Source organism: Engystomops pustulosus, chromosome 1 (assembly GCF_040894005.1).
Source record: "Engystomops pustulosus chromosome 1, aEngPut4.maternal, whole genome shotgun sequence".
NCBI classification, from domain to species: Eukaryota; Metazoa; Chordata; class Amphibia; order Anura; family Leptodactylidae; genus Engystomops; species Engystomops pustulosus.
The window spans coordinates 108,270,555-108,297,304 of record NC_092411.1 but is presented as its reverse complement, the minus strand read 5'-3'; the positions used below and the strand labels follow the sequence as shown (position 1 = coordinate 108,297,304).

The 26,750-nt window shown below is 43.5% G+C and overlaps 1 protein-coding gene across 1 annotated transcript in view; it reads right to left on the bottom strand.

Moving 5' to 3' along the window:
* The window catches only part of HSD17B3 (hydroxysteroid 17-beta dehydrogenase 3), an 88,436-nt gene extending 67,155 nt beyond the window's left edge, over positions 1-21,281 (bottom strand). Inside the window, exon 1 of the mRNA XM_072150831.1 lies at positions 21,042-21,281. Coding sequence (XP_072006932.1) covers positions 21,042-21,195 — 154 coding nt within the window. The 5' untranslated portion in view covers positions 21,196-21,281. The remainder of the gene's footprint in view (positions 1-21,041) is intronic.
* Positions 21,282-26,750: the final 5,469 nt, after the last annotated feature.

Sequence of the window (26,750 nt, the reverse complement as noted above, 5' to 3'; positions counted from 1 at the left end):
CAGATTTTTGTCCTGCTAAAATTTGAGAGGAGAGGTGGGAGGAGACAGCTGCCAACACAACACCTGGAGACAAAATATTACTGTCCGTAGTCGCTGGAAGCTCAGGAGTCCCGAAGCTACGGGACAAGGCATCAGCCTTCACATTTTTTGACCCAGGTCGGTAGGTGACCACGAAATTAAAGCGAGAGAAAAACAAGGCCCACCTAGCCTGACGTGAGTTCAAACGCTTAGCAGTATCCAAATATACTAAGTTCTTATGATCTGTGAGCACAGTTATCGGATGAAGAGCTCCTTCCAAAAAGTGTCGCCAGACTTCAAATGCCCACTTAATGGCAAGGAGCTCTCGATTACCAATATCATAATTCCTCTCACAAGAGGAAAACTTTCTAGAGAAATATGCACAGGGCCTAAGTCTGGTGAGAGTGGAGGACCCCTGAGACAACACTGCACCTACTCCTACCTCGGAGGCATCAACCTCCACAACAAACGGTAGAGAGAGGTCAGGTTGAACCAAAACTGGGGCTGACGAGAATGCCGCTTTTAAAGTTTCAAACGCTGAGCAAGCGGCAGGGGACCAGTTGTTTGGATCAGCACCCTTACGGGTTAGATCCGTGAGGGGTTTGGCGATCACAGAAAAGTTCTTTATAAAGTTCCGATAATAGTTAGCGAAACCTAAAAATCGTTGTAGGGCCTTAAGATTGGTAGGCCGAACCCAGTCCGTGAGCGCCTGAACCTTACTCGGATCCATCTGTACATCAGAGGGAGTCACAACATAACCTAAGAAGGAAACCTTCTGGACGCAAAAAACACACTTTTCCAGCTTAGCGAAGAGGTGGTTTTTGCGCAACCTGGTAAGTACTTGGCGGAGATGTTGCTGGTGAGAAACCATATCAGGAGAAAAAATCAAAATATCGTCTAGATACACCACCATAAACACACCGATGTAATCATGAAAAATGGAGTTCATAAAGCCTTGAAAAACCGCTGGGGCATTACTCAAACCAAAGGGCATAACCAGGTATTCAAAGTGCCCCAAAGGTGTATTAAATGCGGTTTTCCACTCATCCCCTTCTCGGACCCGAATCAGGTTATAAGCCCCTCTGAGATCTAATTTAGAGAAAACTTGGGCCCCAGAAACCTGATTTAAGAGATCCGGGATCAAGGGGAGGGGACCTGAGTTTTTTACCGTTATCTTATTTAATTCTCGATAGTCAATACACGGCCGTAAACCACCATCTTTTTTCTCAACAAAAAAGAACCCGGCCCCAGTGGGCGACTCAGAGGGACGAATATGTCCGATTGCCAAACTCTCATCAATATAACTCTTCAGTGCCTCCCGTTCTGGTACCGACAAGTTATATATACGACCCTTTGGCAATCTAGCATCAGGAAGAAGGTCAATTTTACAATCAAACTCCCTGTGAGGAGGAAGGACTTGGGACAAGGGTTTTGAAAACACATCTGAGTAGTCCGAGAGAAAACTTGGAAGACCCTGATCTTCCGTCACTACTGTACATAGTGAAACTCTGGTCAGGTGCTCCTTACAGAGAGGACCCCAATGAACCAGCTCCAGAGTTTCCCAATTAATTACCGGATTATGGATCCGGAGCCAGGGTAGACCAAGAATGACATTTTCAGACAGGTTTTCCATAACTAGAAAAGAACACCATTCTTCATGCATAGCTCCTACCATAAGCTTTATCTGCGGGGTTAGGAATTTGATCAACCCTGCCTGTAGAGGGGTCAAATCCGCACCCGACATCTGGATAGGAGTGGACAATGGAATCAATGACATGCAAAACTGAGAGACAAAATTATAATCGATTAAATTAGTCGCAGCACCTGAATCCAAAAAGGCGCGACCAGTGCAGGAAACAGACTGAAACTTAACCGTACAAGGTAAATACATTCTAGACACAATAGGGAGTACCTGAGCTCCTAAGCAGTCCCCCCGACTACTGCTTAGGAGCGGAAGTTTTCCTGCTGCTGCCTCTTGGAACAGGTGTTGATCTGATGATCAGGACTTCCACAGTAGAAACATAGATGGCGTCTTATTCGATGTTGCTTCCGCTGTGCAGGAGAGATGCTATCCAGCTCCATGGATTCCAATTCTGGACTACCTGGAGACGGACTGGCCGCTGGCTGACAGTCCGAGGACACCCGAGGTGATCGCCTGGATCTTAGGCGACGATCAACTCGGATGACCAGAGTCATAGCATCATCTAATGTCTGAGGCTCGGCATAAGCTAAGACTAAGTCCTGTACTCTGTCTGACAGTCCGGACATAAATTGGTCTTTTAGGGCGCAGTCATTCCATTGAGAGTCAGTCACATACTGTCTGAACTGGGCACAATAATCTTCTGCTGTCCGTTTTCCCTGACACAGAGATCTAAGGTGGGAAACTGCAAGTGCTCGCCGGTCAGGTTCGTCATAAATCTGGCCTAAAGCAGAAAAAAAAGCGTCAAGAGAAGAACGGGATGGAGAGTCAGGTGGGAGAGAAAAAGCCCAATTTTGCGGATCCCCACGCAACAGGGAAATTACCACGCCCACCCTTTGAATCTCTGTGCCCGATGAACGAGGGCGTAAAGAAAAGTAAAGTTTACAGCCCTCCCGAAATGAAAAAAATTTCTTACGGTCACCAAAAAACACGTCAGGGAGAGGAACCTTAGGTTCAGGCGTGGGTGGCAGTGGATCCTGCGGTGATGTCTGCCGTGGAACCTGCATAGATTCCTGAATTTGGAGACGGGAAGCTAGATCCTGAACAAGCTGAGTTAGGGTCTGGACCTGAGCGACCACAGCTGACAAAGGCTCCATGGAAGGAGAGAATGTAGCAGGTCGGATACAGGATGCAGACCTATGTGTGGCCAGTGTTTCTGTTAGGATTGGTACACAAAAGACAGGGGATAGTGTGCCCTGAGCTTGCCCCAACCTCTGTCCCTTCCTATAGCCCCCCCACGCTAAACCGTGGGGCGACTACTTGAAGACTCGAAATATTCTGGGTAAGTGCGGGAAGGGGAACACAAACAGACTGACAAACATAAAACAAAAAAGAATCGTAAACAAGCCGGAGTCACAACTAGAGGGTACGTCAAAAGCAGAATCAGTAAGCAAGAGTCAAAGTCCAAAACTAGCCGAGTTAGCAACAATATAGATACAGATACAGAGCAATACAAACTAGCAGCAACCAGGTGGAGAAAGGGATTTTCAAACACTGGCACTGGTGACTAGTGAAGCTGCAATTTATGCAGCCAGAACTCCACCTCCAGAACCTGATAGGTGCTGGACAGCATCTGGGAATTAACCCCTCATGGTGCAGAAACAACCAAGCACCAAGCAGAGGTTCAAAGTCCCAGCCACTCCTAGACAGCGCGAGATCTTAGCAGCCGCTGCCCAGGACGAGAGGTGGAGTTTGCGCGGATACGCGCCGGGGTTCGGAGAACGCTGCTGGTACCACCAGAAGAACCAGAAGTCCCAGCAATCTCCCTAGCGAACCTGACAATTTGGCACTAAAATTATACATTTAACAAAAAAAATTTCAATTTTTACGTTGCACCATTTACTTTGAATTAAATTTTTGCCAACACCTTGGGGATTAAAATGCCCATTGCATCCCTAGATAAATTCTTTGAGGGGTGTAGTTTCCAAAATCGTGTAATTTTTGAGTTTTCTATTGTACTGGTACTCTGAAAGTACTTTGTGGCGCCTAAAAACATTTGTAGCCAAATCGGCCTGTCAAAAACCCAATGGCACTAATTCCCTTCTGCAATAAATCTACAGAAAAATGGAGATGTGTAAATAGGAAAATATGTTTATTTTATTCTGAAAATTACATATAAAAACATTTAAAAACCCAAAAACAATATAGGGTAGGAACTAGAGATGAGCGAACATGCTCGTCCGAGCTTGATGCTCGGTCGAGCATTAGGGTACTCGAAACTGCTCGTTACTCGGACGAATACTTCGCCCGCTCGAGAAAATGGCAGCTCCCGCCGTTTTGCTTTTTGGCGGCCAGAAACAGAGCCAATCACAAGCCAGGAGACTCTGCACTCCACCCAGCATGACGTGGTACCCTTACACGTCGATAGCAGTGGTTGGCTGGCCAGATCAGGTGACCCTGGGATAGACTAGCCGCTGGCCGCGCTGCTCGGATCATTCTGTCTCTGGATGCCGCTAGGGAGAGAGCTGCTGCTGGTCAGGGAAAGCGTTAGGGTGTTCTATTAGCTTACTGTTAGGCAGGAGTGATTCTCAAAGAACCCAACAGCCCTTCTTAGGGCTACAATAACGTTCTACTTTTTTTATTTTAATTTGCATCTTTTACCATTTTGTGAGGAATTAGCAGGGGGACTTGCTACCGTTGTGTTTAGCTCTTAGTGGCACACATATCCATAGCAAAGACCGAAGTGGGAAAATTCTGTAGGGGTTGGATTTCTATTAGGCAATAACTCAGTGTCATCTCATCTGGCATAGTAGTGTGCTTCCTTTGATACTTGGCTAGAAAATAGCCATAGGAGAATACAAACAGCTTCTTGAAGCCTACAGTAGCGTTCTATATATTTGATTTCTGGTTGATCTGCTGGTGGCTGTAGTTTCTGCAGTGCATGTACTTGCCAATTCTGAGCAATTTGTAGTGAGACTTGCGACCGCTGTGTTCTGCGCTTAGTGGCGCACATATCCATAGCAAAGGCCGAAGTGGCAAAATTCAGTAGGGGTTGGATTTCTATTAGGCAATAACTCAGTGTCATCTCATCTGGCATAGTACTGTGCTTCCTTTGATACTTGGTTAGAAAATAGCCATAGGAGAATACAAACAGCTTCTTGAAGCCTACAGTAGCGTTCTATATATTTGATTTCTGGTTGATCTGCTGGTGGCTGTAGTTTCTGCAGTGCATGTACTTGCCAATTCTGAGCAATTTGTAGTGAGACTTGCGACCGCTGTGTTCTGCGCTTAGTGGCGCACATATCCATAGCAAAGGCCGAAGTGGCAAAATTCAGTAGGGGTTGGATTTCTATTAGGCAATAACTCAGTGTCATCTCATCTGGCATAGTACTGTGCTTCCTTTGATACTTGGCTAGAAAATAGCCATAGGAGAATACAAACAGCTTCTTGAAGCCTACAGTAGCGTTCTATATATTTGATTTCTGGTTGATCTGCTGGTGGCTGTAGTTTCTGCAGTGCATGTACTTGCCAATTCTGAGCAATTTGTAGTGAGACTTGCGACCGCTGTGTTCTGCGCTTAGTGGCGCACATATCCATAGCAAAGGCCGAAGTGGCAAAATTCAGTAGGGGTTGGATTTCTATTAGCCAATAACTCAGTGTCATCTCATCTGGCATAGTACTGTGCTTCCTTTGATACTTGGCTAGAAAATAGCCATAGGAGAATACAAACAGCTTCTTGAAGCCTACAGTAGCGTTCTATATATTTGATTTCTGGTTGATCTGCTGGTGGCTGTAGTTTCTGCAGTGCATGTACTTGCCAATTCTGAGCAATTTGTAGTGAGACTTGCGACCGCTGTGTTCTGCGCTTAGTGGCGCACATATCCATAGCAAAGGCCGAAGTGGCAAAATTCAGTAGGGGTTGGATTTCTATTAGGCAATAACTCAGTGTCATCTCATCTGGCATAGTACTGTGCTTCCTTTGATACTTGGCTAGAAAATAGCCATAGGAGAATACAAACAGCTTCTTGAAGCCTACAGTAGCGTTCTATATATTTGATTTCTGGTTGATCTGCTGGTGGCTGTAGTTTCTGCAGTGCATGTACTTGCCAATTCTGAGCAATTTGTAGTGAGACTTGCGACCGCTGTGTTCTGCGCTTAGTGGCGCACATATCCATAGCAAAGGCCGAAGTGGCAAAATTCAGTAGGGGTTGGATTTCTATTAGGCAATAACTCAGTGTCATCTCATCTGGCATAGTACTGTGCTTCCTTTGATACTTGGCTAGAAAATAGCCATAGGAGAATACAAACAGCTTCTTGAAGCCTACAGTAGCGTTCTATATATTTGATTTCTGGTTGATCTGCTGGTGGCTGTAGTTTCTGCAGTGCATGTACTTGCCAATTCTGAGCAATTTGTAGTGAGACTTGCGACCGCTGTGTTCTGCGCTTAGTGGCGCACATATCCATAGCAAAGGCCGAAGTGGCAAAATTCAGTAGGGGTTGGATTTCTATTAGCCAATAACTCAGTGTCATCTCATCTGGCATAGTAGTGTGCTTTGATACTTGGCTAGAAAATAGCCATAGCAATAGGATAGCATTGTTTGGTTTTAAAAACTCAAAAAAAAACAAAAAACACAAAAAAAAAAAAAAAACACAAAAAAAAACAAAAAAAAGTAAAAAAAAAAAAATAAAGTTATAACTCTCATTTTAAAAATGTTTAACCCGAGGGCTAGGGGTAGAGGACGAGGGCGGGGACGTGGGCGTCCAACTACTGCAGGGGTCAGAGGCCGTGGTCCTGGGCGGGGTGAGACACCACCTGCTGATGAGGGAGCAGGGGAACGCCGCAGAGCTACACTCCCTAGGTTCATGTCTGAAGTTACTGGGACTCGTGGTAGAGCACTGTTGAGGCCAGAACAGTGCGAACAGGTGATGTCGTGGATTGCTGACAATGCTTCGAGCAATTTGTCCACCACCAGTCAGTCTTCCACGCAGTCCACCCATGTCACCGAAATCGCCACTCCTCCAGCTCCTGCACCTCAGCCTCCTCCCCCCAGTCTGCCCCCTCCCAGGAAAATTTGGCATTTGAACCGGCATACTCTGAGGAACTGTTTTCTGGACCCTTCCCACAGTCACAAACCACTTGTCCGGTTGCTGCTGAGCAATTTTCCGATGCCCAGGTTTTCCACCAGTCACAGTCTGTGGGTGATGATGACCTTCTTGACGTAGTGGAAGTGTGTAAAGAGGTGTCCGACGATGAGGAGACACGGTTGTCAGACAGTGGGGAAGTTGTTGTCAGGGCAGGAAGTCCGAGGGGGGAGCAGACTGAGGGATCGGAGGATGATGAGGTGACAGACCCAAGCTGGGTTGAGAGGCCGGGTGAACACAGTGCTTCTGAGACGGAGGAGAGTCCTCGACCTGAACAGGTTGGAAGAGGCAGTGGTGGGGCCAGACGGAGAGGCAGGGCCAGAGCTGGTGCATCAGCGCCACTGTCAACTAGTGAAGCTCCCGTGGTGAGGGCTCTTGCGGCGAGGGCTAGATCTTCAGAAGTGTGGAGGTTCTTTAAGGAAACACCGGATGACCGACGGACTGTGGTGTGCAACATTTGCCAAACCAGGCTCAGCAGGGGTTCCACCACTACTAGCTTAACTACCACCAGTATGCGCAGGCATATGAATGCTAAGCACCCCACTCAGTGGCAACAAGCCCGTTCACCTCCGGCCGTGCACACCACTGCTCCTTCCCCTGTGTCAGCTGCTAGTCAGCCCCCTGCCCAGGACCCTGGCACAAAAACCCCATCGTCGCCTCCACGATCCTCCACAGCATCCACCAGCGTTCAGCTCTCCATACCCCAGACGCTGGAGCGGAAACGCAAATATAGTGCAACCCACCCGCACGCCCAAGCCCTTAATGTGCACATCTCCAGATTGCTTAGCCTGGAGATGCTGCCCTATAGGCTAGTAGAGACCGAGGCCTTTCGCAACCTCATGGCGGCGGCCGCCCCTCGGTATTCGGTCCCCAGCCGCCACTACTTTTCCCGATGTGCCGTCCCAGCCCTGCACCAGCACGTGTCAGACAACATCATCCGTGCCCTGACCAACGCCGTTTCTGACAAGGTCCACCTGACCACGGACACGTGGACGAGTGCTGCCGGGCAGGGCCACTATATATCGCTGACGGCACATTGGGTTAACTTGGTGGAGGCTGGGACCGAGTCTGACCCTGGGGCTGCTCATATACTGCCGACGCCGAGGATTGCGGGGCCTACCTCGGTCCAGGTGTTTCAGGCCTACTATGCCTCCTCCTCCTCCCACCCCTCCTCCACCTCCTCCTCCGAACTACCATCCGTGGGCACGGCGCCATCAGTCGGTAGCTCTAGGCACAGCAGCAGTGCCGTCGCTAAGCGACAGCAGGCGGTGCTCAAACTGCTGAGCCTAGGCGACAAAAGGCACACCGCCCAAGAGCTATTACAGGGCATCACGGCGCAGACTGATCTGTGGCTGGCACCGCTGAACCTCAAGCCGGGAATGGTTGTGTGTGACAACGGCCGTAACCTGGTGGCGGCTCTGCAACTCGGCAGACTGACACATGTGCCATGCCTGGCCCATGTGTTAAATCTGATAGTGCAGCGTTTCCTCAAGACATACCCCAATCTGTCTGATTTGCTCACGAAGGTGCGCCGCATCTGTGCGCATTTCAGGAAGTCCAGCCCAGATGCTGCCACTCTCAGGGCAGCGCAGCGCCGCCTCCAACTGCCCGCTCACCGACTGTTGTGCGACGTGCCCACGAGGTGGAATTCAACACTGACCATGTTATCCAGAGTTTACCAGCAGCGCAGAGCGATTGTAGACTGCCAGATGTCAACTTCCACCAGAACTGGTAGTCAGGTCAGTCAGCTTCCTCAAGTCTACAATGAGGAGTGGACGTGGATGTCTGATATCTGTCAGGTGCTGAGTAACTTTGAGGAGTCAACACAGATGGTCAGTGGCGATGCCGCCATCATCAGCCTCACCATCCCGCTGCTTGGCCTGTTGAAAAACTCTCTGGTCAGCATGAAGTCGGAAGCTTTGCGCTCGTCACAAGAGACGGGGGAAGAATATTCCCTTGTTGATAGCCAAAGCACCCTGAGGTCTGTTTCTCAGCGCATATCGGAGGAGGTGGAGGTGGAGGAGGATGAGGAGGAAGAGGAGGAGAATGTTGGCGAGACACAAGAGGGGACCATTGTTGAGTCCTTCACTGTTCAGCGTGTATGGGCAGAAGAAGAGGAGTTGGAGGAGTTGGAGGAGGAGGAAATGGACAGTCAGGCCAGTGAGGGGAGTGAATTCTTACGCGTTGGTACTCTGGCGCATATGGCAGATTTCATGCTAGGCTGCCTATCCCGTGACCCTCGCGTTCAAAGAATTTATTCCAGCACCGATTACTGGGTGTTCACTCTCCTGGACCCACGGTACAAGCAAAATCTTCCCACTCTCATCCCTGGAGAGGAAAGGAGTGTGAGAATGCATGAATACCAGCAGGCCCTGGTGCACAAGCTGAAACAGTATTTCCCTTCTGACAGCGCTAGCGGCAGAGTGCGTAGTTCTGCGGGACAAGTAGCGAGGGAGAGTAGGCGAGCAGGCAGCTTGTCCAGCACTGGCAAGGGTACGCTTTACAAGGCTTTTGCCAGCTTTATGTCACCCCAGCAAGACACTGTCACCTGTCCCCAGTCTCGGCAGAGTAGGGCTGATCTTTACAGAAAGATGGTGAGGGAGTACGTAGCTGACCATACCATCGTCCTAAATGATCACACAGCTCCCTACAACTACTGGGTTTCAAAGCTGGACATGTGGCACGAACTGGCGCTCTACGCCTTGGAGGTTCTTGCCTGCCCTGCCGCTAGCGTCTTGTCCGAGCGGGTTTTCAGTGCAGCTGGTGGCATCATCACCGATAAGCGTACACGCCTGTCGACTGACAGCGCTGACAGGCTGACGCTTATTAAAATGAATAAAGGCTGGATTTCTCAGAATTTCCAATCTCCACCAGGTGAAGGAAGCTCAACCTGAATAATTGATCCACTCCTCCTCCTCATTTTCCTCCTTCTCCTCCTCTTTGTACAGTAAAGCAGAGGAAACTGGCTATTTTTTGACAGGGCCCACTGGCTCTTGCTATAGTACTTCATGCATTTAATTTTTCTGGAGGGCCACCTACCCGGTCCTCTGTTTGAAACAATTTTTGGGACTGCCACATACAGGCACTCAATCTATTCCATTTTACTGCAGGGCCACCTACCTGCTCCTCTGGTTTGAAACATTTTTGGGACTGCCACATACAGGCACTCAATCTATTCCATTTTACTGCAGGGCCACCTACCTGCTCCTCTGGTTTGAACAATTTTTGGGACTGCCACATACAGGCACTCAATCTATTCCATTTTACTGCAGGGCCACCTACCTGCTCCTCTGGTTTGAACAATTTTTGGGACTGCCACATACAGGCACTCAATCTATTCCATTTTACTGCAGGGCCACCTACCTGCTCCTCTGGTTTGAACAATTTTTGGGACTGCCACATACAGGCACTCAATCTATTCCATTTTACTGCAGGGCCACCTACCTGCTCCTCTGGTTTGAACAATTTTTGGGACTGCCACATACAGGCACTCAATCTATTCCATTTTACTGCAGGGCCACCTACCTGCTCCTCTGGTTTGAACAATTTTTGGGACTGCCACATACAGGCACTCAATCTATTCCATTTTACTGCAGGGCCACCTACCTGCTCCTCTGGTTTGAACAATTTTTGGGACTGCCACATACAGGCACTCAATCTATTCCATTTTACTGCAGGGCCACCTACCTGCTCCTCTGGTTTGAACAATTTTTGGGACTGCCACATACAGGCACTCAATCTATTCCATTTTACTGCAGGGCCACCTACCTGCTCCTCTGGTTTGAACAATTTTTGGGACTGCCACATACAGGCACTCAATCTATTCCATTTTACTGGAGGGCCACCTACCTGCTCCTCTGGTTTGAAACATTTTTGGGACTGCCACATACAGGCACTCAATCTATTCCATTTTACTGCAGGGCCACCTACCTGCTCCTCTGGTTTGAACAATTTTTGGGACTGCCACATACAGGCACTCAATCTATTCCATTTTACTGCAGGGCCACCTACCTGCTCCTCTGGTTTGAAACATTTTTGGGACTGCCACATACAGGCACTCAATCTATTCCATTTTACTGCAGGGCCACCTACCTGCTCCTCTGGTTTGAACAATTTTTGGGACTGCCACATACAGGCACTCAATCTATTCCATTTTACTGCAGGGCCACCTACCTGCTCCTCTGGTTTGAACAATTTTTGGGACTGCCACATACAGGCACTCAATCTATTCCATTTTACTGGAGGGCCACCTACCTGCTCCTCTGGTTTGAAACATTTTTGGGACTGCCACATACAGGCACTCAATCTATCCCATTTTACTGGAGGGCCACCTACCTGCTCCTCTGGTTTGAAAAATGTTTGGGACTGCCACATACAGGCACTATCCAAATTAAATTGTCTCCATAGCAGCCTCCACACGTTGTCTCCATTGCTACCTCCAAAAGTCGTCCATATAGCTGCCTCCATACATCGTCCCTTTATCAAACGAGGTGTGTCAGGCAGAAATTTGGGTTGTTTTCATGGATTCCACATCAAAGTTGTTAACTTTGTCGCCACCCTGCTGTGTTATCCACAAAATATACTGGCAAACTTTTACCATTTAGGGATATTATTTCAGCGCTTCTTGCGCATCTGTTTACATTCCCCTCACCCGGCATATCCTAAACTTATAAGAACGCTACTACACTTGATCTTATACAAAAGGTTCTTAGAAGTGCTGTTTGGGGAGTAGCCTAGAGACAGGGGCTTGGATTGGCGAAAGCTCGCCTGGCAGCGGAACGCCAGCTCCATGCGCATCATGCGCTTCTTGCGCATCTGTTTACATTCCCCTCACCCGCCATATCCCAAACTTATGAGAACGCTACTACACTTAACTTGGTGCAGGCTGGGACCGAGTCTGACCCTGGGGCTGGTCATATACTGCCGACGCAGAGAATTGCGGGGCCTACCTCGGTCCAGGTCTCAAAGGCCTACTATACCTCCTCCCACCCCTCCTCCACCTCCTCCTCCGAATTACCATCCGTGGGCATGGCGCCATCAGTCGGTAGCTCTAGGCACAGCAGCAGTGCCGTCGCTAAGCGACAGCAGGCGGTGCTGAAACTGCTGAGCCTAGGCGATAAAAGGCACACCGCCCAAGAGCTATTACAGGGCATTCCACATCAAAGTTGTTAACTTTGTCGCCACCCTGCTGTGTAATCCCCAAAATATACTTGCAAACTTTTACCATTTAGGGATATTATTTCAGCGCTTCTTGCGCATCTGTTTACATTCCCCTCACCCGCCATATCCTAAACTTATAAGAACGCTACTACACTTGATCTTATACAAAAGGTTCTTAGAAGTGCTGTTTGGGGAGTAGCCTATAGACAGGGGCTTGGATTGGCGAAAGCTCGCCTGGCAGCGGAGCGCCAGCTCCATGCCAAGATCCAACTAACATAGTTTTAACTGCAGCACCTTTAATCTACTACTAGTTCACTGCCTCCATACATCGTCCCCTTATCAAACGAGCTGTGTCAGGCAGAATTTTGGGTTGTTTTCATGGCTTCCATGTTAACTTTGTCGCCACCCTGCTGTGTAATCCACAAAATATACTGGCAAACTTTTATCATGTACCGATATTATTTGAGCGCTTCTTGCTCACCTCCTTTGGTTCCTCTCTGCCACCCATTGGTTTGAAGCCTGAGTCCATTTAGGGTATGTCGCCATGACACTCTCTAGCCTGCTGCCGCTGCCTCTGCATGCCGTCCCCTATAGTGTCAGGGTCAATTATTGGATGTTTTAGATGCTATCTAGCTTCATTCTGTCACTCTGTCATGGCCATGCTGTTGCCCATAATTTTGGCATAATGGTGCGATTATGCAGCCTCAGAGGCATCCATGCATGCTGCCCCTGCTGTTTCCTGTCCATTTCCGTGGTGTTTCCATCCTTTTCTGAGGTTCCCAGGTGTTTGGCCAAGCTTCCCTGTGCAGAGCCTTGGTCCCCTTGAAAAATGCTCGAGTCTCCCATTGACTTCAATGGGGTTCGTTATTCGAGACGAGCACTCGAGCATCGGGAAAAGTTCGTCTCGAATAACGAGTACCCGAGCATTTTAGTGTTCGCTCATCTCTAGTAGGAACCAAATTCAACCAACCTACTGAACATGGCAACAGATCAGTATATAAGTATATTAGGTAGGTCTTTGAGCAACAGCAAATATGAATGTAAACTGAGACTAGTGAAGCATCAGTGCTAATTACTATAGCAATCGGTAAGTACAGTCAATAACATATTTCACAGATACAATGTCAAACTACCTAGAGCAAACTGCTATCAATTATTCTACAAAAGTTCAATAACAACAAGCCACAGATTACATTACTGTATGATGAAGACCCCACGCGTATCAGGGGATACAAGTATGATGGAAGCTTGTACCTTAAGATATCCATTAAAAAATCCAAAATTATGGAAATAGATGGCGAAAGTTTTCTAAAAAATTCAAATTTTACCTAAATTAATACATTTTTACCTCCAAAAAACATAACAGTGACACATAAACTACAATGTGTCACGTGAAACATTCTCAAAAACACTTAAGTTCAATAAGTTGTAGTGTTGAAAAGTTATTACCACAGGAAGGGACACTGGTCAGATTTAAAAAAAAAGGGTTGAGCCTTAGCATACAAACTGGCTGTGTCCTTAAAGGGGTATTCCCATGAAGACAAGATTCTTAAATAATACTCAGGGTAACAAAATAACAAGCTACAGATAAGATAAGGTCTTTAACCAGGGGAGGGAGGCACTCTGTGTGTTATTGCGTGTCTGTGCAGAGCTGAAATGTGTCATTGTTTTGTTTTATCTCATCTGTCTTTTTTTATGTGTCAGTTACCAATAGAATGTTCAGAAGCTCAATGAAAGTGTATATAAATCTGTACTCTGATAATCTAAGCACATTGTCAGCACACAGAATCTCATAGCACAGAGGAATCATAAAGTGTTTGCTTAGATAGTCCCCGCCTACGCTCTGAACTTTTACCACTGACCATCACTGAGTTATAGAAGCTAAAACATCATGAACATGTGCAAACCCCTTTAAGGGGTCAAACAGCTGATCCACACAGTAAATGTATGTGACTACTCTAAAGAAGAATTTTGCACAAATATTTGCAAAAAGAATATTGTATATACACTCACTGGCCACTTTATTAGGTACACCTGTCCAACTGCTCGTTAACACTTAATTTCTAATCAGCCAATCACATGGCAGCAACTCAGTGCATTTAGGCATGTAGACATGGTCAAGACAATCTCCTGCAGTTCAAACCGAGTATCAGTATGGGGAAGAAAGGTGATTTGGGTGCTTTGGATGTGGCATGGTTGTTGGTGCCAGAAGGGCTGGTCTGAGTATTTCAGAAACTGCTAATCTACTGGGATTTTCATGCACAACCATCTCTAGGGTTTACAGAGAATGGTGCAAAACAGAAAAAACATCCAGTGAGCGGCAGTTCTGTGGGCGGAAATGCCTTGTTGATGCCAGAGGTCAGAGGAGAATGGGCAGACTGGTTCGAGCTGATAGAAAGGCAACAGTGACTCAAATCGCCACCCGTTACAAACAAGGTAGGCAGAACAGCATCTCTGAACGCACAGTACGTCGAACTTTGAGGCAGATGGGCTACAGCAGCAGAAGACCACACCGGGTGCCACTCCTTTCAGCTAAGAACAGGAAACTGAGGCTACAATTTGCACAAGCTCATGAAAATTGGACAGTAGAAGATTGGAAAAACGTTCCCTGGTCTGATGAGTCTCGATTTCTGCTGCGACATTTGGATGGTAGGGTCAGAATTTGGCGTCAACAACATGAAAGCATGGATCCATCCTGCCTTGTATCAACGGTTCAGGCTGGTGGTGGTGGTGTCATGGTGTGGGGAATATTTTCTTGGCACTCTTTGGGCCCCTTGGTACCAATTGAGCATTGTTGCTGACCATGTCCATCCCTTTATGACCACAATGTACCCAACATCTGATGGCTACTTTCAACAGGATAATGCGCCATGTCATAAAGTTGGAATCATCTCAGACTGGTTTCTTGAACATGACAATGAGTTCACTGTACTCAAATGGCCTCCACAGTCACCAGATCTCAATCCAATAGAGCATCTTTGGGATGTGGTGGAACGGGAGATTCGCATCATGGATGTGCAGCCGACAAATCTGCTGCAACTGTGTGATGCCATCATGTCAATATGGACCAAAATCCTTCCAGCACCTTGTTGAATCTATGCCACGAAGAATTAAGGCAGTTCTGAAGGCAAAAGGGGGTCCAATCTGTTACTAGCATGGTGTACCTAATAAAGTGGCCGGTGAGTGTGTTGTGTTTTGAATTAATTGAATGGTGGGCATAAAATATTTAGAAAATAAGAATTATTATCTGGATTTGTGAAAAAAATAATTTCACCAAAAGAGTTTATTTAAGCATCTTATTCAGAACCAGCAGCATACTGTAGCTACCCAACATACTGCTGAGCCTAAGCTATCATTAATATATATATCTCTTGACAAAGGCTTCATGTAGAAGCAGAAATGTTGTGATGTGTTTGGAATACATCCACTTGTTATTTTATTCTATTCTATTCTACCTGATCTGACTTCTAGCCCCAAATAAATCCTGCTATGGACTGGGTTTATATCTATCAAAAGGCTGCTGACAATGCTAACTGGCTGTCTGAGCTCTGTTTCACTGAGGCAAGAGTAAAGGGTTGTAGGTAGAGATGAGCGAGCATACTCATCCAAGCTTGATGCTCGTTCGAGCATTAGCATACTCGCAACTTCTCGGTGCTTGGACGAGTATTTTGCCTGCTCGAGAAAATGTCATCTCCCAGCGTTTAGATTTTTGGCGGCCCGAAGTAGAGCCAGTCACAAGCCAGGAGACTCTGCAGTACACCCAACATCACATGGTACACTTACATGTCGATAGCAGTGGTCGGCTTGCCTTATCAGGTGACCCTGGAATATTTTAGCCACTGGCTGCGCTGCACGGATCATTCTCTGTCTGGATGCCGTTAGGGATAGAGCTGCTGCTGGTCAGGGATAGCGTTAGGGTGTTCTATTAGATTACTGTTAGGCAGGAGTGATTCTCCAAGAACCCAACAGCCCTTGTTAGGGCTACATTAGCGTTTTTCAAAAGTTAAAGTGACACATTCAGTCACAGCACAAAATCCTTTTGTGTGCTGTCAGTGTAGGTTAGAAACTAGCCATAGCAATCATCTTCTGTGGTTGCTGTCTGATTTCTTCTGCACGTTTTGTTCTATTATTATTGGGTGTTTTGGATGCTATCTCGCCTCATTCGGTCACTCTGTCATCGCCATGCTGTTGCCCATAATTTTGGCATAATGGTGCGATTAAGCAGCCTCAGAGGCATCCATGCATGCTGCCCCTGCTGTTTCCTGTCCATTTCCGTGGTGTTTCCATCATTTTCTGTGGTTTCCAGGTTTTAGGCCAAGCTTCCCTGTGCAGACCCTTGGTCCCCTGGAAAAATACTCGAGTCTCCCATTGACTTCAATGGGGTTCGTTATTCGAAATGAGCACTCGAAAAAGTTCGACTTGAGTAATGAGCACTTGAGCATTTTAGTGCTCGCTCATCTCTAGTTGTAGGCTACTGCCGGTGCCTCCCTGAACCTGTGTGTCAAGGGCCGGTCTGTGAAAAAAAAAACTTCAGTTTTGCTGACATTTTTTCTACTATCTTCTTCTTTGATAAGACGTGTTTGAAAAAGCTAAAAATTAACTTCTTTCCTTACCTAGAGAAAATTTTACTCTATAATTCAGCTCTGTGAGAAGAAAAGTCTATCCATGAAGATTAGATTATCCAGTGACTGTCTGTAATAAATTAAGTCATTTGAAGCCGGATTAGCTTCTTTTCTTCAGCTGTCAGTGAAGATAACTATTATCATCTGCATTATAGATATATAAAATGTTATTAAAAGTTTAGTAACGCCATAAATTCAAGCGCACTGCAGACTCAAAAGTGCAGAGGTATATGGAGAGGGCTCAAGGACTGCCACAGCTGAAACCTGCAAGTAGCTCTTAGATTCTGCAGTCGGGTTAACAGTGCTGCATCTTGAAATGCCCATTAGCAGACACCATGACGTATTGGAGGGCGCCGATCCACTTACATAAAATCTGGGAATCATTATTGCTGCACCCATTCTATGGAATGCTCTGCCTCAGATTATTAGACTAATGCCTAACCTCCAAAATTTCAAACATGCTCTTAAAACCCATTCCTTTAGGCAAGCCTATAACACTCATTAACTGCATGAAGTTTTAACTCTTTTACTAACCCGTCCTGTGTCCTCCTCCCATCTGTTATCCAGCAACCAGCAGGCACCAGACTTCTCTGCAGTCCCATTCACCCTGGACCTTGTATATAAGATGACGGCTGATGACTGGGTCAAGCAACAGCAATTCCATTTATTATATTTTGTTCTATTCCTTTAAGAAGAATGGCTTGACCATTAAATATTCTTTTACCTCTTGTGTCACCCCACTCTTCCTCATAAACTGTAAGCTCTTGCGAGCAGGGACCTCACTCCTTTTGTTCCATACGAATGTTTGTGCTCTGTCATGTTTTATTATATTTGTATTTGTCCCCTATGATTTATAAAGCGCTACGGAATATGATGGCGCTATATAAATAAAGATTATTATTATTATTATTATATTCACAATATAATGTAATACAATAGTAATGTAAGTAATCAGAGGTTTAAGTACCCAGGGGGGCCTGAAAAAAAGTTTAAAAATGAAAAAATATTAAAATAAAACTAAAAATAGAGGTATTAAGACATAACTAAACTATATAAATTTGTTAACTCTGTAATTGTACTGAGCTTGGCAAACAAAAAAATCTTAAAGTTACAGCTTGAGGAAGAAGTGGAGTAAAAAATGTAAATGTGAAAAACTTTAAAACTTGTTCTTGAAGGAGTTGCAAGCTTAGCTGTAACACCTGTGCTTGTTATTTAAAGCAGAAGATGCGCTTCCAACTGTAATATTGCAATTACTTTGCATTCTCTCCTTCACTTATTTTAACTCTGTCTTATTCCACTCCTTGCTGTGCTAATTGATTTTCACTACATCCATCTGTCTCCTGTTGACTTTGTTCTAGCTGTTATAGACAGATGATTCCTCCAATCACTTTCTGGGCGTCTCATTAGAGAATTGTCTGCCCACTTACAAGTGCTCATTTGCCCACTTCCCAATCTCTACTTGGAGCCTGCCACTTCCATATTTTAGATTATTTGGCTCATGTCCTGCCTTCTGACGATCCATTTGTTTCTTGATTCTGCACTGAACTGTCCTCTTGGTTTTGATCCATATTCATACAACTGTTCTTCCGTGTTAGTTCTGAAACATTATCAAGTTGTCATCTACCACTTAGGGTAAGATGGGCAAATAGGGACAGCTGGGGGTCTAGCTTTAGGGTCAATGTTCATGTCTTTCCATCCTACCTGTCCATCTGTGTCCATTCCCTAAAAGCAGCATTCCATTAGCTTTGTATCTCCATCTCAGGAATTCCTATACAGATTATTTCTTGCATGATATTCCAGTGCTATGACCCTAGAGTATGAATGTATGAAATAAGAAAACTAGATAGTGAACCTAACTGGAGACAGAGACAGTCTCTGTACAACTGTGCAGAATAAATAGATATTTCCTTCTCTGTGATTTTGTATAAAGCTTTACAAGATCCAGATTATTTTTTTGCTGCTTTATTTTTGTTGCATGATTGAGTGACAAATGGGAAGCCATTTTATGTATTACAACAATGTTGAATATATTGCTATTGTATACACTATTGATGCTAGTCAGCCAACAGTTTATCAGTAAGTCAGTGAACATGAGGGCCACCGAAAAGCCAGTCAAAGGCGGCGAACCCTGCTATACAAAAAAACCTGGACCTCTGTATTGTTGAAAAGAACAAGTGTCCTTCTTTACTTGCTTCAAATAGAGAAATGTTTCACCAGACTAAAGTGCCTAGTTGCTATAGAGCTCGCCAATGAACATCAAGAGGGCTTATGAGGACATCAGTGAATATACCACAGAACATACTTTCCACCTTAATGATTCATTTCATGTGTACTACGCTCAAAAAAGCACCTGTTGTAAAAGTGCAGTATCATCTCTATACACTATTTATAGAACTAAACGAAACATATCTTTTAGAAGGTTCGATTCATACATTTTTATTACAGCAAAAACTGTAAAACATAAAAAGGGGTTTCCTCAATAAGGTGTAAATTGTGCCCATAAAATATATATATGTATAGCGCTATCAAATTCCACAGCACTTTACTGATTATAGGAATACTATGAGCCCTCTGGCCAGCATAGCTACTACCCAAAAGCCACAGTGTAATACCATATTTCTCCTGCAGTGTCCAGGGTTACCACAAGTCACACTTCATTTTGATATGTGCAGAACCTGATATAGCCTGACAAACGTATACCCCAGGAGAATGCAATGGTATGCCAAAAACATACACCTATACACAACAGAATACACAATATATCACTTTGACATATACACTTGGAGCCAACTACACATTTTATTAATAAAAAAAACTAAAAAAAATTACATGTCCTGCCAATATGCAGGCAGTCCCCGGGTTACATACAAAATAGGGTCTGGAGGTTTGTTCTTAAGTTGAATTTGTATGTAAGTCGAAACTGTATATTTTATAATCCACACAAAAACATTTTTGGCCCCAGTGACAATTGGAGTTTAAACATTTTTACTGTAATGGGACCAAGGATTATCAATAAAGCTTCATTACAGACACCTTACAGCTGATTATTGCAGTCTGGAACTATGGTAAAGCATTCAGAGAGCTTCACCTGAGGTCAGAGGGGTCTGTCTGTAACTATGGGTTGTCTGTAAGTCGGGTGTCCTTAAAGGGCACTTACCACCCCGATTCTACCTATAGAGGTAGAAGGGGTGGTAAGTGGATGGATGGGACGTGAGGATAGCCCTTTTTTGGGCTAATCCTCACGTACCGGGTGTCTTTTACAAAACTTTATTACATGTATATGCAAATTTTTTTATGCGGCTACTGGGGCGTGGAGTAGCCGGACATGAGGCTACTAGTCGCGGCTACTCCACGCCCAAGTAGCCGCGTTACTCCGCCTACCAGATAATCTGCGCGCCCTCGTCCGGGTCCCTTGCATTCTGCGAACGCGCAGAACGCAGGCCTTCGGCTGCACGGCTCCTGAACTACTGCGCATGCGCAATAGCCGGGGACCCGAAGATTGCCTGGTAAGCGGAGTAACGCGGCTACTGGGGCGTGGAGTAGCCGCGACTAGTAGCCTCATGTCCGGCTACTCCACGCCCCAGTAGCCGCATAAAAAAATTTGCATATACATGTAATAAAGTTTTGTAAAAGACACCCAGGACGTGAGGATTAGCCCAAAAAAGGGCTATCCTCACGTCCCATCCATCCACCTACCACCCCTTCTACCTTTATAGGTAGAATCGGGGTGGTAGGTTCCCTTTAAGTAGGGGACCGCCTGTATGAAAAAAGGTATACTATTTTGATACTGTGTTGCATATTGGTTTGACACAAGTCACTGCTGTACACAGAGCTTGATTTAAATTAATTTAATTTAATTTAAATTAAATTATATTTAATCAACAGACATGAATAATTTAGAGCTAAAGTTAATTTGGATAGATAGATATATATAGATAGATAGATAGATAGATAGATAGATAGATAGATAGATAGATAGATAGATATGAGATAGATAGATATGAGATAGATAGATAGATAGATAGATAGATAGGAGATAGATAGATAGATAGATAGATAGATAGATAGATATGAGATAGATAGATATGAGATAGATAGATAGATAGATAGATAGATAGATATGAGATAGATAGATAGATAGATAGATAGATATGAGATAGATAGATATGAGATAGATAGATAGATAGATAGAGAGAGAGATAGATAGAGAGATAGATATGCACATGATATATCTAAAGATATAATAGATCTGTTTTATGTTCTGATATGCACACACACAAGTACATATGTATACACTATATTTAATAAAACAGAAATATAGATAGCATAGATTAAACTTTTATATTACACTTAAATACCGAAACATTGTTGTCAAATGTATAACAAAATAAAATAATGCATTTATAAAGAAAAAGATACCTATACTAGTTATTCACAAGTTTGGAAAAGAAAAGCATTACCTGCCCATTCTCCCATTCTTTGAAAAAACGATGATGGCAATACACCCCATAGGCGTGGAAACAGGTACTTTGAAAATTCCAAACATTTTAGTAAAAGTTGAAGGCATAAAATAAGTCCCAGCGCAGTAAAAAACTGCTGAACGAGCAGCTCCATGCCAGCAGATTCCTGGATAAATGTAGTGCACTGGCTCCCTCAGTTACATGCTCCTTAGTTACTTGCAAGAGCATTTATGCTTAACAACTGCTGGGGAGAGGTTTGAAATCACATGTATTCCAAGTCATGGTTTATATGGTCACTCCTCCCCTCGTTTTTTTTTAGTTTTATTATAAGTTTGATGACTTGCCTTGCATATATTTGATTGACTATTGCTATTTATATAACAATAAAATGTTGATTGCTTTGCAGGTGATGTTAAGGCAAATTATCATGCCAAGTCAATATTGCCTTGTTATCTTTTGCCTGGCTTATCAGTACATTATTACATTTAACGCTTTACAAGTAACCGTTCATTTTAGGTTACCCCTAGCCCTCATACAACTTGATTTTGACCGGAAGGCGGGAGATCTTAAGAAAAGATTTTTAAAAAGGGGGTACCCTGAAAATGTTCTGGATGAGGCCAAAGGCCACGCTAGGAGTCTGGATAGAACTTCTCTCCTGACCCCTAGACAAAAGGAGGATGCTGACAATAAGATTAGACTGATTGGAACATTTGATGACAAAGCCCCTGAAGTGAAAAAGATACTAAAAAAATTTTGGGGTATCCTTTGTCATGACAGTGATCTTAAAGGCAGAATTGACACCCATCCGGCAATTACCTACAGAAGGGGAAAGAATTTGGGCGACCGGCTAGTTCACAGCCATCTAGCACCGATCGCATCAGACAACACCTGGCTCCACAAAAATAGGATTAGGGGGACCTATAGATGTGGAGATTGCAGGGCATGTAAATATATTAACCAAAGCAAATCCTTCTGTAGTGTCACGACGGGGATATCCTATCAGAACCGTGAATTCATCAATTGTCGCACTATGGGGGTTGTGTACGTAGCCACATGTCCATGTCCCTTGAACTATGTAGGGAAGACCATCAAAGAATTCAGGCTTAGAATTCTGGACCACATTGGGAATATCAGAAGAAAAGAAGATAGACCCCTGGCGATTCACGTCCACAAATACCATGGCGGCAACCTGGACGCCCTGAAATTTCAGGGTATTGAGAAAATCCGTCCATCTCCCAGAAGAGGGGACTGGAATAACAATATTCTAAGAAAGGAAGCCCAATGGATTTTTCGTATGAAATCTGTGAAACCGGATGGTTTAAATGATAACATTTCTTTTGCACCATTCATTTAAGCCAGACCTTCTCTACTGTGATCTCCTTGGATATCACAAAAAGTATTACATATCCCCCGATTTGTTATAATCACCACTGCTCTTTATTTTGTATCCGTTACTGATAGACACATTTACTGTGCCATACTGATGCATCTAGATATTGAGTCCGATGCATCCAGATTTTGATTGTATGTATCCATAACCAAGACTATCTGGTTATGTACATATTGATGTACAGGGGTGTATTATCTTCCCCATACATCATCATGTTTACCCTGCCATGTTGCCAGACACGATCCGGAGACATCATACTCACCTCAGTACCTACACCCATACACGCCTCCAGCGATGTGGGGATGTGCTTGACGTCACCCACTGTCAATGTGGCCGATCCTCCTCGTAGTGATGGCCCGATGACGTCATCCGCTGGATGGGCGTGCCGGGGTCAGCTAGGATACGCCTACCCGGGTGTATTGACCAATCAAATCAAGAAGGGGTGGTTTCGTGACGTCACGAGTACCACCCACCGATTCTATTGGACGTGCCTGGATTCTCCAATCACGCGACTCGCCTGGCCCACTGGGCGGAGCTTACGGGATTTATACTCCAGCTGTTCCGCCGCGCCGGCGGCTACGACTATTACACGCTGGCGCCCACCATCAGGACGCCAGCGTTTTTCTTTTGTGTCTTTGTATGTCCTATAATAATTGAGGGTACAATTCCTCACTCTATGTACCTCATCCTCTAAGTGTCTCCTGACGAGCCCCGAAATCAGGGGGCGAAACGCGTAGAGGTAGAGAGATGAGAAGTTAGGACACCAGTACACGTAGCACATTAGGACATATTGCAGACAGGAGACCATTATCCTAATTGCCCCATGTACACATAATGCAATATGGGGCAATGAGAGCATCTTTGGACCTTGTAGATGCACCTGCCTGCTGACCACTCAGTTAACTCTATACTCTGAGGTGGAACAGTCCGTTCTTTAACTTTGGCGACTGTGTGTTATGCTTTTACCCTGTCTATACACACAATCACGCCTTTTTGGAGAGTTGTATTTTTTATGTGTGAATAATAAAAGTTACATTTTATATTTATAATTATCTCTCCCCAACGATACCTGCGATTTCCTTTCTAATTTTTGTATCCTTGGGCTATATCTAACATAGCTCCTCAGTGATTTCCCTCATACAACTTGGAATGGAATTATAAAAAAAGTTATGGCTTTCAAAAGGTGAGGAGTAAAAAAACTGAAACTTTAAAATAAAAAAGGGCTTTGGCGCTAAAGGGATAAGCTATTAGTTGGAGACACTTTTTAATAAAAATTTACAAAAAACAATATTTAATTTTAAGTATACGTATGTAACAAAGTTAAGTAGACTGACAGGTGACATGCTGAATAGGCTTAAAAAGCAAGTAGAAAAAAATTACATGTTTTCTTGGACCACAGTACATAAAAATAAGCTATGCATCTCTTAACCCCTTAATCACAAGCCTATTTTAGATCATGAAGACCAACTACACTTGGCAGAAACTGGCATCCAGCATTCACTGTCAGAGCCCTCTCCCTCCATAACTCCAACTGCTTCTGATTTTGGCTCTTTGTTTATGCCAGGCAGAGCAGCCGAACAGTGTCAGCCCCCCACCAATCAGACATTCATGCCATTAACGTTAATTCCTCGAAAGCCACTCAAAGTCACATTAATATCGAGTTTCCCTTTTCAACAGTGCTGTTGCTCTCCTAGTTATTTACATAAAGCTCATATGATGTCTTGGGCCTTTATTACTAAGGACAAATTAAGATGCAGCAGAGAAATTATCCCATGACTACTACAATGACAGAAAGTAGTTTCCAGTATTCTGCAGTGCAGTATGCTGCTTAACATACAAAGCATCTCATAGCAAACTATGTAAATTGACTGTGCGATATGCTAAGAGTGTGTACTAAACCTAATTCACTAAATTGTCCGGTAAAGCTTTGATGTAAGATCTTGTGAGCTCCATGATGTATACAGCAACACTTGGTTTGCATCAATGGACTATTATATCCCTTCAATAGAAATGACTAATTTTCTACATGCTATAATATGCCATCACTACCACATATGTGGGAACAAGGCCTAATAAGAAGTAATATGTTTAAGGAAAACTGGAAGTCTGAAATTACAAACTACTAATCCGTGCCTCTTACCACATGGGGAGTTTACGTACTTGACGAATCTAACCATTTAAATCTGGGAACTGTGAAGCCTCCTTCTGCCGCTTGTAGTACCTCATCCATATAACTGCTCCCCTCTAGTATATTAATTTTCTCTGTTTTTCTTTCTTCTTTTCGTGTTTTTTTTTAACTTTATAATTTTTTTCTTATTTTTTTTTCTTATTTATTTATTTAAAGTGCCATACTAAAGTAGTTGGAGAAGTATCTTAAGGGAAGATTTCTCTGTTGACATTCACATGTTTAAGAAAATACTTCTGACTTTTTATGTATTGTTACAATCATCAAATCAACTGCAAGATCTACATGTTTACTAAACCTATGTTATGTATATTGATGATTGATTAATAACCATGTAATGCCCGAAAAAAAAAAAAAAAAAAAGAATAAATAAATAAATATGCCATTGCTAGATTTACCCCATTTATGTAGATTTAAAATATATGTCATAGTTTTTAAAAATGTGTGAATCCATCTGCCATGTCACGCTGACCCTGGTCAGGTGCATCTGCATGCTTAAACTGTATTTGCATAACCTTTGTCTCTCGGATTTTTGTTTGCCTGTATAGTAAAACAAATATTTGTAGGAACTTACTTATTATATATATTATTCTCTATCCGTGCGATAAAAAAAATGTGTTTCTTTGTTAAATCTTCACATGGAACATGTGTGTCGATAATGACAGATCTCTGCACTTTATTATATCCGGCAACTGTGGGATGATGCGTACACATTACAGGCAATTATGCTAAGTATTACTCAATACAGGAATATAATACAGTAATAAAAAGTGCACCCTTTGCTGTATGAGTAACTTAGCACAAGTTGTACCTTTTATACACATTCACCTCTCTCCTACATAATACAGTATGGTAACTTATTGCACAGTGTTATCTGTATTTGACTTGTTAAAACAGTTATTTACAGGCTACTTTCATTGCAAATTCTTTTGTTACTAAAGTAATGGTAAAAAAAGAAATGCCGGTAAAGTAGAAATTACCACGCAATCATGTGCTACATTATGTATGATAACAACTGCAAAAATGAAAGTAATGTGAATAACCACACTTATTGGATGTAATGTGAAACTGGAACTCTCAACATAGAGCAAAGTTCAACCTTTACAAAAGATTTTTTCTTTTAACCTTTGAAGGACCCTGTCTACTTAAAAAAATAACATTTTTTTATTTCACATTTTCATAATTTTAACAAATTTTCATATAAAGTTTTTTTTCCTGGGACCATTTGAATTTTTGCTAGTTTACTATTTATTTTAGATTCTAGAAGTGTTTTTGGGGACTGCAATAAAAAACATGCTTTATTTTTCTGATGTTTATACTGAAATTTTCAAATTTTTTTGATCAACTGTAGAACGTGCTAATGTTTTGAGGGACATATGACTATTTTTGGCCATGATGGTCAATAAACAATGTTTTTTTTTGTGACATAGCTACCACTATTGCTCTGCATGAGTTTACAGAGATTACAATGCCGAGTTCACAGAGATTATAAATCAATGGTTTACTGCTGGTTTATATTTATAAATGTTTTCTTCTTAAAGTGAACCAGGAATGTCATTTTAGCTGGTGACAGATTCCAATAGATTGTGCTATGTTGAATTTGAAAATATCTTTGTCAGCATTCTGAATCATTTTGGTACTTTATAAAACTTTATTAAACATTACCTGGCAGATTCTGTGCAGCAGGCTCCTTATGCACTTTTACTCTCCTCTACACCATGTCCCAAAATAACTTCTATATAGTGTCTCTTTCTAAACTACATGTATTATGTATACAATCCCATAAATTATTTGTATAATATTCAGTGCCCTCACAATTAAACACTATTTAGCACCTACAGTGTCCCTTACACATTTATGATATTTGTTTAACATATTAATTCATTTCATGGGAAATATTACACATATTATAGTGAATTATTATGGAGCTACTGTATATAACACATATATTGTAGGAGATAGGGTCACTGCTGCATATAGAAAGATATGCAGGGAGTAATGCATGTAATATAATTAAGTGTGAGCTATATGTTATACAATCATTTAGGGGTGCACCATATAGAGTTCAGGTTGGAATAATATATAATATAATTAATGTAAGGTGATGTGAATGTAAGTATTCTAATGAATTTAG